Raw genomic sequence first — 12,738 nt, 5'->3', positions numbered from 1 at the left:
TCAGATTAGATAATTTTCATACACCTAGGAAAAAAGATAGATATTGTATGTTTTCTATTTGTACTTATAGAAGAGAACATTAGATTACTAAATATTTCAGAAGCCATTTATTCTTAGCAGTCAGCTTGTATTTTTTTAAACCTTGGTAGAAAAGCAAACATCATTTGTGATACATGTTAGGAACTAGTAAACTAATTCACTATTGACTTGATTGTACAATTTATAGCAGATATAGTCTCACCCTACACAGAGGCATACATAGCTAACAACCAGCTAAATTTGCCTGTCTCTTGATGTGGGAAAAGGCCTTATACATCTGAGCTCTCTCACTTGCAAGAACAGGTAAGCCTTTTTCAGAGGCTACAACCTGCAGTGCTGACCCGCAGCAGGTGCAGCAGAACAGCTGCTCAGCCCTGGCAGTTCACAGCCTGTGGGTCAGCAGAGACCTCATTGATTTGGCCCCCTGTGCATCCATGGGGCCTGAGCAGTTATGGATGGTACTTGCTGTGCTGCAGGGACTCCAGTCATCATCCAGGGCACTAAGGAAAAGAAAAAACTGAAAGGCTGATAACTGAAAGAAACAATTCACATTAAGTGAAGTAACACAGGTAGTGTAGCCCAAGGAGAAAGTTATTGGGCTAAAAATTGACCAGAAGTCTTTTGGAAATGCAATGAAAGAAATTATTTTTCTTGTTAATTTTCCTTCTCTTCAAGAAAACAGGACTTTCCACATAGACTTCATTGCTTCAAAGGACCATGACTTCATCACCAGTTAATTCATCCAGGAAAGACAATAAAAAAAGCCCTCAAAGGCTACAAATTTTGGCTAAGCATTCAGGTTTAAAAAATGATAATATTATTTTGCTTGACATAGACTTATCTTTTTCTTCAGGTACATAGAACTCTGGCATAAGCATTGTATTTGAAAACAGTTAAACTAACATTAGAAATTTGTGTAAAGTCAATTAAGATCTTGAAGCTGACAAAGAAAGGTAATGGCTACGTATTTTGTTTTAGAACTTTATTTGAACTTTCTTACTTTTTCAGAAATTTACTTACACATCTACCATATGTGAACCAATACATCATTCAGGGACTTCAGTTAATGTATAAAGGATTCAAGGTCTATGTAATGTTGTAGAAAAAACAGTCTGGAGCTATAGTAGGTAAAAGTGGTTTGGAAATTGTATGGAATATTAAGTTAGAAAAACAACAGCAAACCTTAGAGAAAACATTTTTTATCCTAAAAGAACATTACCAGAAACATTCCTGAGTATTAATTTTCTGACAACTTTGGGCTGTTCTTGCAAATTACAGTGTGATGTATTAAATAAAACTAAACTTTGTGCTGGTCATGCTTAATAAACTGTGTCACAATCTGTAATAGTGCAACTCCTTGTGAAGGAGCTGGTCTTTTCTTCCACTGGGAGCACCAGCCCCTGAGAGAGGGATGAGAGGCACCCAAGGAAAGCCATCTTCTGGCTACAGTGGTTCCCTGAATAAAACTGCTGGTGTAAAAACAACAGGTATTGTGTTGCTTAAATTTTAGGAAATTACACATCTGCTCTCTGTGATCTCAGCTACTTCAGCTGTCTGATACTAAGAGGAAGGATGGGAAGAACTGGGCGTATCTAAGATATTTATCTGTCATTTTCACCTTTGTCTCTTACACAAACACCACTTTTATTGTGATTTTTTCAGTCTTTAAGCAGGAGGAAATAATTTATTTCTAAGGATGGTTCCTAGAGATCCATCTCTTTAGAAAGCTATATTCAGAGCTATTTGCTCTGATATTAAAATGTTACCTTGTTTGAAATTTTAATAATATGAACTTTAGAATATACTCATGATTTCTTTTGTCTAACTTTCAGTTAAAAACAAGCCAAATTCAAGTTTCCTTGATTGACTCTTAGGTAGTTATTTCCAAGTGGTTTTCAATGTGTGTATAACAGTTAAATAGAGGTAAGATAATCTCTCTACATACAGCTAATAAAATATAAGTACTTTAAGACTGAAGGAAATGAATGCTGCCTCTGCACAACTAAATATATTCTTTAGACAAGAGAGACTAATGTCTGCAGTTGAAACAACAGCATTAGAGAAATTCAGGCCAGGAAGAGTGGATCTATTCTAAAGCCCTCTGAAATCAATGAGGGGCTTTGCTTTAACTCCTCTAGGCTTTGGCTCCAGCCCCAAGTAATTATTCAGGTTGGACTTTGGCCACTGATACTAACACCATCTGCTTACAGAAAGTACCATGAAGTCTATAATTAACACAAATTGCAAAGACCTCAGTTCTATGTCTTTTCTAAAAAATGGCACCTTTGAGAGTGCATTGTTGATGTACACCTTGCTGAGGACCTCACTCCCTGCCATCTCACAGGGAAAAGTGTCATCTACTGTGTTGCCAGCACTACCTTTTCAAAATATGGCCAAGTTTCAAAGCCATTGATTTTCTAGTTGAAGTTCATATGCAAATATATGAACCAAGTTTTATTCGTATTGAAGGTCTTGAATAAAAATAATAAATATGCAAAAAATAAAAGGAAAAGGAGAAGTAAGGGATTTTTGTTTACTAAAATAAAATTCAAAAGAACAATATAATACTCATAAAAGGCAAAGAATAATGTAATTTGTGTGTAAAATGTCTACCTAGAGAAAAATACAGTCTTACTATCAGGATTGGATTTCTCACTATTTTCTATTTTCACCTTTTCACAGAATGACTGAGGCAAAGCGTTTAACCTTACTTTTCCTCAGTTTCCCCATCTGTGAAATTATATTAATGCTAATTGATCTGGCAGGAATTTGCCATCTTAAAATACTGCTTTGAGGTATTCAAAGGGAAAAGAGTACATCAAACTGCAAACCCTTGGCCTTATTGCACACCACCTGGCCTGGATAGTAGCACATGCTGTACAGGGCCACTGCTTTGTTGCACATCAGTGTCATTAAACACCACTTTTGCAGCACAGGCCACTTCATTGAGAGTGAATAAGGTGTAGTCCCTTTTTCACCTATAATTCACACTTTCAAACCAAAAGTGAAAAAGATATGGCTGTCACCAGACGATGAGTGTGTCTGGAGGAATTAAATATTTTTTTCTTATTTTAAGGATTAATGAAGTGCTGGCCTGAACCCTGCACAGTGCTTAAAGACATGTTTAACTTTAAGAATCTGAGCAGACTGATGGACTTCCTTGGGAATACTGATGTGCTTAAAGTATATGTTCGGAATGAAATCATATCCTTCAGCATTGTGTGGGGTCATGCGACTTTTGTTTGTGAAACTGAAGGAATGCTCTCAGATTTTACTCCTTCTACAGGGAATCTTCTGGTTGTTCAAGACTGGGATCCTTGACATTTTACACTCCCGATTTCTCATCCCAGACTCATATATGTGGTCTGCCTACAATATACAGGATCTGGACCTACACTGATGTTCTACCATTATCTGTTTTCCTGTGCTGAGCCAAAAACGAATTCTATAAATCTTGACTTTAAACATCTGACTTAAGCAGCACTGATTTTTCTTTTTTTCCACTAACTATATCTAGCAACTTTTATGTACATAGGTATGAAAATAATTAAATTATTCTCTTCCAAAAAATAAATTTAGGTGAGTAGCTGCCTTGCCACAACCTCCTACGCTGCTAAAAGGCATTACTTCGTGAAGGGCGCAAGCTCTCTCCTTACGGGGTCTGCATTGTCTTAGGTGTGTGTCAGATCACAACACTGAACAAGTTTTCCACCTCATTGTGCCACCTGTGGGACATTCTTTGTCAACTTCTCACATACAGCTTGAGTCAGAGGCAGCACCTGCAGGGGCACAAACCTTCGCACTCGGAACTGACTGTGTTCACCTCTCAGTAGACGCGATGCTCTGTTTAGCTATTTACATCATGACTTACTTCTGTTGCCTACTCTACTACCAAAAGTTTCTTGCTAGTTCTTTACTAAAATTTACCAAATGCACAAACTTTGTAAGGACCACAATACAATTATTACTGTGGAGAGAAAGAATACAGTGTGCAAAAGTGGACTTCCTAGGTACAGAAATGCTTAAGACTGTTGTTGTAACTTATATTATCATGTTTTATGTTTTGCAGTTTTACTAAAGAATGCAAAAAAGGAAGAAGAAAAGCCTTTCAGAGACTGTGCAGATGTATACCAATCTGGTTTTAACAAAACTGGGGTCTACACTATTTATATTAACAATGTGTCAGATCCTAAAAAGGTAAAGACTTGGTTTATTTTCTTCTTTGTTAATATCATGTTGCTCTGGACTTAAAAGAGCATTTAAAGACTTTATTGAAGTTCTCATTCTGCAAAGTATTGTATTGGTATAAATAACTTGGGTTATATTCAATCTTTAAAAAAAAATACAATAGACTGAGAAAATTATTAACTGTATTATTCCAGACATTCTTCTTTCCTGCTGACAGAGAATTCTTCCTAAGTTCCAACATATATACTCGTAGCTGACTCGCTTCCTCCCACTTGGCAAGCTCAGTTGAATCGAGCTATGACTGCAAATAAATCTGCGATAAAATTGAGAAGACAATTTGTAAAGTGTGATAATGAGGAAGCTGATGGGAGGGGATTATCTGGTAGCACAGGGAAAGAAATAGCAGAATGAATAGTTTTTAAAGATAAGGATTTACAAAAATCCTGCTTCTGTTGTAGGGAACAGAAAAGAGTGTTTTTGTCTGTAAAGAGCACAATGTACTGAGTGTTAGCACTGCTTGAAATGATGAAGCATTTATAATCCCATTCTTCTCCAAAAAGAGCCTTGGGAGGGTTTTTTCAAGGAAAATGAAACACTAATTTGTAAAGGAGACCAGTTTCTTGGAAGGCTTTTGTTGCTACAGTACCTGAGTCAGTTGAAGTTAGGAACATGAGAGGATAACCTAAGCCTAAGTTATCCATAGAGGAAGGCTGGCTGTCCCTCTGACAAGGTACTATTGGGAGCAGCCACCAAGGCTAAGGGCTGATTACCTGGGAGAGTGAAATATAGTGGTGTCCATAAAGTGGGCCAAAGAGGAGAGAGGGAACCACTTCTGCCTGGTGAATTTATTCTTACTGCAGTAAAATGGTGACTCTGCAAACAGAAAAAGACTGTAACGAATATTACCAATATTATTGTTTATAGTAAGTTTATGATCATATTAAGATACATAAAACTTGTTTCTAAACTGAATTTGGTATTATTGGAGGCCTTTGGAAACCTGCAAATGTCAAGATACTATAGTTTACCAAGGAAAGTCGGAGAGTTCTATGGGCCAAGGTCAATATAATTCTGGTGAATATGAATGGAAAAATAATTGACATGACATAAAATACAGAGATCCTTTTAAGTGTTACTGAGCAGGATAAGAAAAAAAAAAAGCAATTCTGCAGAAGCTGTTCCACTCAGAAAAGAGAGGTAACATCTATGCCCAAATTGCATATACCAATTGGCAGTAGCTTTTCCTAGCCTTACTGAAGTTTGTATACCGTGCTCAGAAGCTGAATTGCAATTAAAACCAGTGGTTATCTGAAAGCACTGTGACACTGATGCTTCTGGTATATTTACCTTAAACCCACTTCACTGTCAATAGAAGGACAGTGACACAATGGAAGCCACCCAGTGGTATATCCCTGTTTACAGACACTGCTATCAATCAATACAGATAACATAACTCAGCTGATAAAATTGCATTATGTTTTCCTGGATGGTTCCTGTTTTAGCAAGAAAATGTGGGAGTGTGTGTCTCTGCGCATTGAGGGCATTTCTGCTACCACCTGTTTCTGTCTTGCCCTACTGATAACACAGCAAGAGCTGATCCCAGGCATGTTCATGTTAGTCAAGTGAGAAGTGTGATTGCTTTAACAGATGTTTTTTTCAGACGTTAAGGTCATTTTAACATTCTCCAAGGTAGTGCTGTGCAGATAGCTGAACTGACTCTGGCTGAGATAGCTTCAAAATTGTATCAACTCAGCACTGTGCCAGGACTAATTAGCCCAGAGGTAGCACCATGCAGACACAGTTAGATTGCTCTAATATCCTGATGGGTACTCCATGGAGACATACTTGCTTGTTTAAAGCCAGATTAGTTATCTGGATTACCACAATGTAATGCACAAACCTGACATGTCTTAAGAGGCCTAATATATTGTTACCTTCTGTAATACTCACAACCACCAGCAACTAACTCATTCAAAGTAATTTTATACATCAGGTCACAAAAATATACCTTCATTTCATTTTATATTTCCTAAGGGATGCTTTCTAGAATCCTCATATTCAGTAGAAAATACCCTTGTCATATATAAAAATGTTACTGTCAGTTCTAGTGTTTTGTTGATTTTACATTCATATATTCATAGAAAACTATCCTTAATGCGTACAGCTCCCTACCATTTATATATCTCATTTTTATATGCTTAAAAATTTAGACTACAATTATTGTTTCATGTTCCTAGACTCAACAGTTCATTAATTTAGTTCATTAGTCTTCCAGCCCTGCATCAAAAATTAGTGATTAATTTCTGTTTAAAAGAATCTTAATAATATTTCATTTTTTTGATATGGAAAGAGAAAAATATAGAACTAACTATTAAACTAATTAGTTTGTTTACTTTGATGTGTGTATGTGCAATGTCTGATAATGTGGACAAATGATTGTCCCTGAGCAATAGTGAAAGAAGAGTCCTCTCAGTCCCCTGCAAAGATGGGGTCAGCTACAGGGGAAGCAGAAGCTTATGATGAGCACAGGAGCAGTGGGAGTGAGGTTGTCACCATTTTGAAGTGGAAGGAATCATGTCACCTTTGGGAGCAGAAGCAGGGCAGGGGTGATGCTCTGACTGTACATGGAATCTCCACATCTCCCCTTCAATCAATGTATTGACTCTCTCACTGTCTCCTCTAATGCTCTCACAAGCATGACTTTTACCAACTTCTGGGTGCACTGCACTGAAAATGTTATCAATTGCTAGTGAGGTCTATATATTCTGAGTCTTTATGACTCTGCAAATGCAACAGCCACTGTTGCCATGAATGCGGCCTTTGACTCCTCCCCCTCTACTTTCTGCTTGTGGGCTTCCTACCAAGTTGGTGTCAATGGTCTCTCCAAGCATACCTGAGAGAATTTTAACCCATTAAAAGTATGCTAGGCCCTTATACTGTGGAAACTGGCATGCTGGCATCGTTACCATCAGACTCAGTTTTTGTGTAACAGAAATGCATTCCCTGAATCTCAGATGGCTGGTCTTGAGATTGTTGCTCCATGACAACAATGTAGACTTGTAACGCCTTAGTGTGCATTTACTTAAAATGAAATTTGTGGTAATTCTCTGCCTTCTGTTTACTCTCTTTAAAATTGAGCTTATCTCTGAATGATTATTATAAAGTTTTTAATAATTTAGTTCGTAAAGCTAAAATAAGTAGAAAAAATCATATATTTGCCTTTTAGGAGTTTGAGAAATTTTGTCCATGCATTTAAGGAAGGGCAGGAGTGCAATATTTTGGATGGTCTTTCAATCTGAATCAGGTTATTTTATTAATTATAAACTCAGATTCTAGATATACATGCAAATTCAAAGTCACTTTTCTTTATCCTTTTCTTTTCTAATAGAAGGTTAAGTATTGGAACATGTTAAATGGTGTTTAAATGGCTGAGTGCCTTGACCTTGTCTGGGACAGACAAGCCTAGAGCTATGCACAGTGAACATCAATAATCAGCTTGGAACTCCCGTTAATACAGCAGGTGTTTCTGTCTACCACTGTGGAAAGTGCCAGACCACACAGTGATAGTGAAAAATGTGCTCCTGGCAAACCTTTCTTTCACTGTGTAGTTTTCACTTTCCATTTGATATATTATTCAGAAAACATCAAAGTCTTTTTATAGGTATTTTATTATATTTTAGTACGAAACCCCATAATTTATGTGCACCTTTAAAATGAATAGTCTTAATACAGTTGAGGATTTAATGCTTTAAAAATTGGCAGTGGATTCCTGGGAGCTTGCAGTGGCTTATAAATATAGTAAATCCATAATTTAGAAATTCTCACTGTAAATCAAACTAAAGAAATTAAATTCTGTAGATAAATGTTTTGACTCACAGTGTCTTCCCTGAAGAAGGAATAGGGCCACAATGTTTGTCTAGAAAGTTGTGAGGTTTCTTGTGGTTACTCTAAGTCAAATTCACATGTTTGGACTGTTCAGTGTTCTATTTCCTTCCTGTACCTTCACAAGGACTTCATTTGGCATGCCTGGTGCAAATTAAAACAAAAGCACTTGCATAGTGTTACTATGACAGTGCTTATTAGTAGGAGATATTTGAATGATTTTTCCTGAGGGTAGAATATGGTTCTCTAGTCAACTGCAAGATAAATTGGTTTTTAATTGAATTGGATAGTAACCTCGAATTTGTGTAGATCTTAACTTGTGAACTTGTCTTGAGCCTGTTTCTGTCTATGTTCTCTGTCAGTTGTAAGGCATCTTAATCTGAGATCAACTGTCCCATTTTGGGACACTGCCTGGAACTGTAGGTAATATTACAATTCAAACCAAAACAAAATAACCTCATCTGTGCTACATTCCAGACTCCTTGGATGAGTTTTTTCTATAGGAATTCTGAAGATTCTTTCTTAGACCAAATGACACTCTGCTAAAAGCTATAGAGAACATTATTAACACTGAAAGAATTACTCATTTGTTAAGAGCAAGAGAGTGGTTTCAGGGGCACTGCAGAGAAAATAGAAAAGGAACATAGAATTAATGGGAAAGGGAAAGCTGAAGATGTAGAGGGGAAGGATGGGGAGATGTTCTTGGGTAATGTGCTGAAAGGACAGGGTTCAAACATAAGCTTGTTTTATTGGTTGTTTGGGGGGGGTTCAATTTATTCATTTATTTATTTATTTACTGCATAGGTCTTTTGCAATATGGAAATTGCAGGAGGAGGATGGACAGTCATACAACATCGAGAAGATGGGAGTGTGGATTTTCAGAAAAGCTGGAAAGAATACAAAATGGTAAGGTGAAAAATGTGCAATAGCTGTGCAATTCATACAATGTCAGATTTCAAATACTACTTCCTGTTGTCTTAGGTAGATAGTTCTGCTCATAGTGATGTGGTGTGGTCCTGCAGTTTTTATGAGCTACCTTTTTTCATGTCTGTTACTTTTGAAAATGCTTTTTACTCAATTAGTGGAGTGTTATTTCCCATGACTTAGAGTTTCCTTGAGATCAGAAACTGAGATATAAAAGATGAGGTGAGGCCAGAATGCAGCCATCTGTCTCTCTGAAGTTTTGACTTGCTGTGACGTTAAGTGGTAATGGGCATGTGACGATGTTTCTAATGTTTGGATGTTTTCAGCTAAGGGGAACTCCTTCAGAACTTGGAGTACCTCAGGTAGGAATGAAAATTCTTACTGGGGTTTATCCCAAGTCATACAGCACCTCTGCCAATCAATTTCATGTACTGGAAATGTTGATACTTCAAATAGGATTATGAGAAAATAAATAAGTTACCAAATTAAATATGACATGACTTCAAGCAGTCTGTTTTCCTTTTGCCAACTCAGAAAAAATTTACTGCAATCTAAATAACTGCTCATTTTTTTCATTTGCTACCTGTTCATATTTTCTGATGGAGCTCCTTTCTCTGAGTCCCTGAGGACTGGCTTGGACTACAATGACATTCCTAGTGAAATTTTCAGTACTGTGTTATCAGCATGGCAGCAAAATGTCTTTTTTCTACAGTTTTCAAAAAGTGAAACTTTTCTGAGTGAAGAGAGCATTTTAAATGTTTTTAAAAAAAAGCAAGTTCAATTTAGTAAAAATTTCTGCGGGAAAAAGTTCTGTTACAGAACTTACAATTTCAGAAATAAACCTAATATATTATTGAAGCTAAATCTAATTTTTGATTTTATGGATACTTTTAAAATATTTTTTATTACATGAAGATATAAATTATAAAAAATAATAATTTGGATCAGACACTCCTCCTATGGGTAGCTAGAGGATATAATCTGTTTCATAGTATATGTCAACTAAAAGTAATGTTAAAATGACAACAAGATATTTTTTAATAGAATTGCCAAATTGGAAACTGTTTTTAGAATTCATAATGTAGAAAATGTAAAAACTGTTTTACTTGATTTTGGTGCAGAATCAAATAAAATATAAAACATCAATTTATTTTGAGGGAAACAAAATTTGAAGATCCTACCAATTTTAGTTATGAGGAAATTAGAATTTGTATGTGCAACCTAAATAATTTGCTACATATGGATTTTCAATTTATACATATCACAGTAATTGAGATTTTCTGATTTTATCTCTTGTGCTTTTTCTTAGCAGTTATAGAAATACAGCCCTTCTTTGTAAAGTTATCCCACGTGGTCTTTTTCATATATATCGCTTCACGTAGTCAAAAATTTTCCTCTACAATAGTGTGAGCCTGTTCAGAATTAGATTATATTGGTTTTGTCTAGTTCAAGCAGTCTGAACTAATTTAGCTTCTCTTTAGGAATGATATAATATTCTAAGACATCATTTGCTTCTATCAAATAAAAAGAATCTATTTTGGACTTTTATTGATATCTTATGCTATAAGTCATGAAAGAAGATAGGATTTAGACTTGCTCTACTTCTATGAACCATTTACCCAAGTAACTATCTTAGGCCCCCTTCAGTAGTTATCATATAACACCAAATATTGAATATTGAGTGATAAAAGCTGATGGATGTTCTCTATATTACTGGGATATGTGACAGTGTTTGTGCTTCAAGGCAATAACACCACTGATTTAATTCCTTGATTGTTCAGAAAAGATGCATGGTGTCTCTTGGACCACATCCCATCTCCTTCCTGGTGTTTCCTCCAATGGAAAGTAGTTTGTGTGGTGGGGGATACAATAGTACTTGATCTTACTTGAAGTGGTTGAACTTAATATGCATTCTCTCAGCCTGTACTTCAGATGCAGCTTTCCAGATTTGTTAAGATCTTCTCTTTGTGTTCATATCTAATATAATAACAGTAATAATATGTCTCTGGGGCTGATTTTATTTTCAGTGCATTTAGATGTTATTGGAAAAGAAACTGGAAAATTGTTGAATTTTTTAAGTTAAAGAAAGTACTGATTGCCAGCTTCTGAGCTGGACAGGATTCCAGGCCACCAATCAGCTCTACCGCTGGAGCCCTCACAATTTATTGACTGTTCCAGTTTCAGGAGGCTGTTCAGATATGCTCTGACTCTAAGATGAGATTCTTACTTGGAAAGGGTGCACATGGAATAATCTCTGCAAGGATGAGTGACAGCAGTGCTGGATTACAAGAATCACCTGAAAACAAGACAGTCATTGTCTTTGATGCAGTTTCATGCTGGTATTTTCAGCTTACATGGAAGTACTTCAATTCCTATTCCAGACACCAACACAGAAAATAGGTTAAGCCAGAGATAAAGTAGCCATAAATCTTTTGAAAGGAGGAAGTATACAACTTCATCCATCCATAAATTACTACAAAGTCAGTGCTACTACAGCAATAGTGGTACTAATTTTTCCTCCTTGTTCTTTTGGCTCTATTTCCACTGGCATTCAATCTCCACCCTGGAAAACAAAGTTACACTTTCCTCAGTATCTAAACCAATAGGTAATAAATACAAAAGCTTTTCTGCAGGTTTACTGTTATGCATGATTGGTTATGCCACCTTCTTGTTTAGGGGCACATGTGCTTACCAGTATTCTTCAGTTTTGTTATTAGTCTTTCACTGTGCAGTGTATTTTGCACCTTTGAACTCATTTCTGACTATGAAATCTCTTGAGCCATTTCAGTTTTGTACATTCAGTAGTAATCGGGATAAAATCAGAGGAAACCACTTAAGTTCATCCTCCCATCCTTTTCTTATCAGTACCTACTACATCTGTTCTGCCCCATTTTGCAATGAATTTTCTGTTATACTGTTTGTTGCTTATTGGAAAAAAATTGAAGTGAAACAATGAATAATTTCTGTAACAGCAGGTAAGATCACACTGAAGCAAACTTCAACCCTGAAGCAAGTTTCAACCATTTTTCATATTTCCTTGCATGAGGAGGGAATATAAAACACTATTAAGAGTTTTGATCTCTAGAGGAGAATATAATTTAAAAAACTATTTCTTGCCATCTGCAAATCTAAAACCCTTTTAGAAGGGGGGTTTTCCACAAGCTTACTTTCTAAGACATGGTTTCTGGCACTTATTAGGCAGTCATTAGCAATAATGAAATCCAAGTAAATTGTTAGTTCATGTGCTAACTTGGCTATCAAATCTTCTTGATAATTTTCCAGTTTTCAGTTCTTGGATGAATGTACCTTTCCCAGTGACTGTCTCCATTTTTTGCCAAATTAGGTGATGGAGTATTAGATTCCCTATTCTCTAGCCTTTTAGCGTGTCTAGTTTAATAATTCCCATGAAATTCACAGTATTTTTTCCACACTTGATAGCTCAACATTCACTATCAGCTTCTTAGGGGGGCTTCTTAGGGGTCAAGTCTATTGGGGGCTTCCTCAGACCTTTAAAATTACTTTCTTGCTTTCTGTTATCGGATAAAAACTCTCAATAGGTATTTGAAATTGCATGCCTTGGCCAGCTCACAACAATCCTTTTTCTACCCGTTTTTTTTTTTTTTTTCCTGCATGTCAGTATTTAATTGTACTGCCTGTCTTAATTGCTATAGTATTGCTATTCTCCTTTCACTGATGAAGGAAAGC

At 36.2% G+C, this 12,738-nt stretch overlaps 1 protein-coding gene across 1 annotated transcript in view; it reads left to right on the top strand.

Annotated features, from left to right (window-relative positions):
* Positions 1 to 12,738, top strand: part of ANGPT1 (angiopoietin 1) — a 169,458-nt gene that overhangs the window by 97,901 nt on the left and 58,819 nt on the right. Inside the window, exons 5-6 of the mRNA XM_017806333.1 lie at positions 4,109 to 4,236; positions 8,914 to 9,015. Of these exons, the coding sequence (XP_017661822.1) occupies positions 4,109 to 4,236; positions 8,914 to 9,015 (230 nt within the window). The remainder of the gene's footprint in view (positions 1 to 4,108; positions 4,237 to 8,913; positions 9,016 to 12,738) is intronic.

Source organism: Lepidothrix coronata, unplaced genomic scaffold (genome assembly GCF_001604755.1).
Source record: "Lepidothrix coronata isolate B3197 unplaced genomic scaffold, Lepidothrix_coronata-1.0 Scaffold15, whole genome shotgun sequence".
Classification (NCBI taxonomy): domain Eukaryota; kingdom Metazoa; phylum Chordata; class Aves; order Passeriformes; family Pipridae; genus Lepidothrix; species Lepidothrix coronata.
This window is presented reverse-complemented; position numbering and strand designations above follow the sequence as displayed.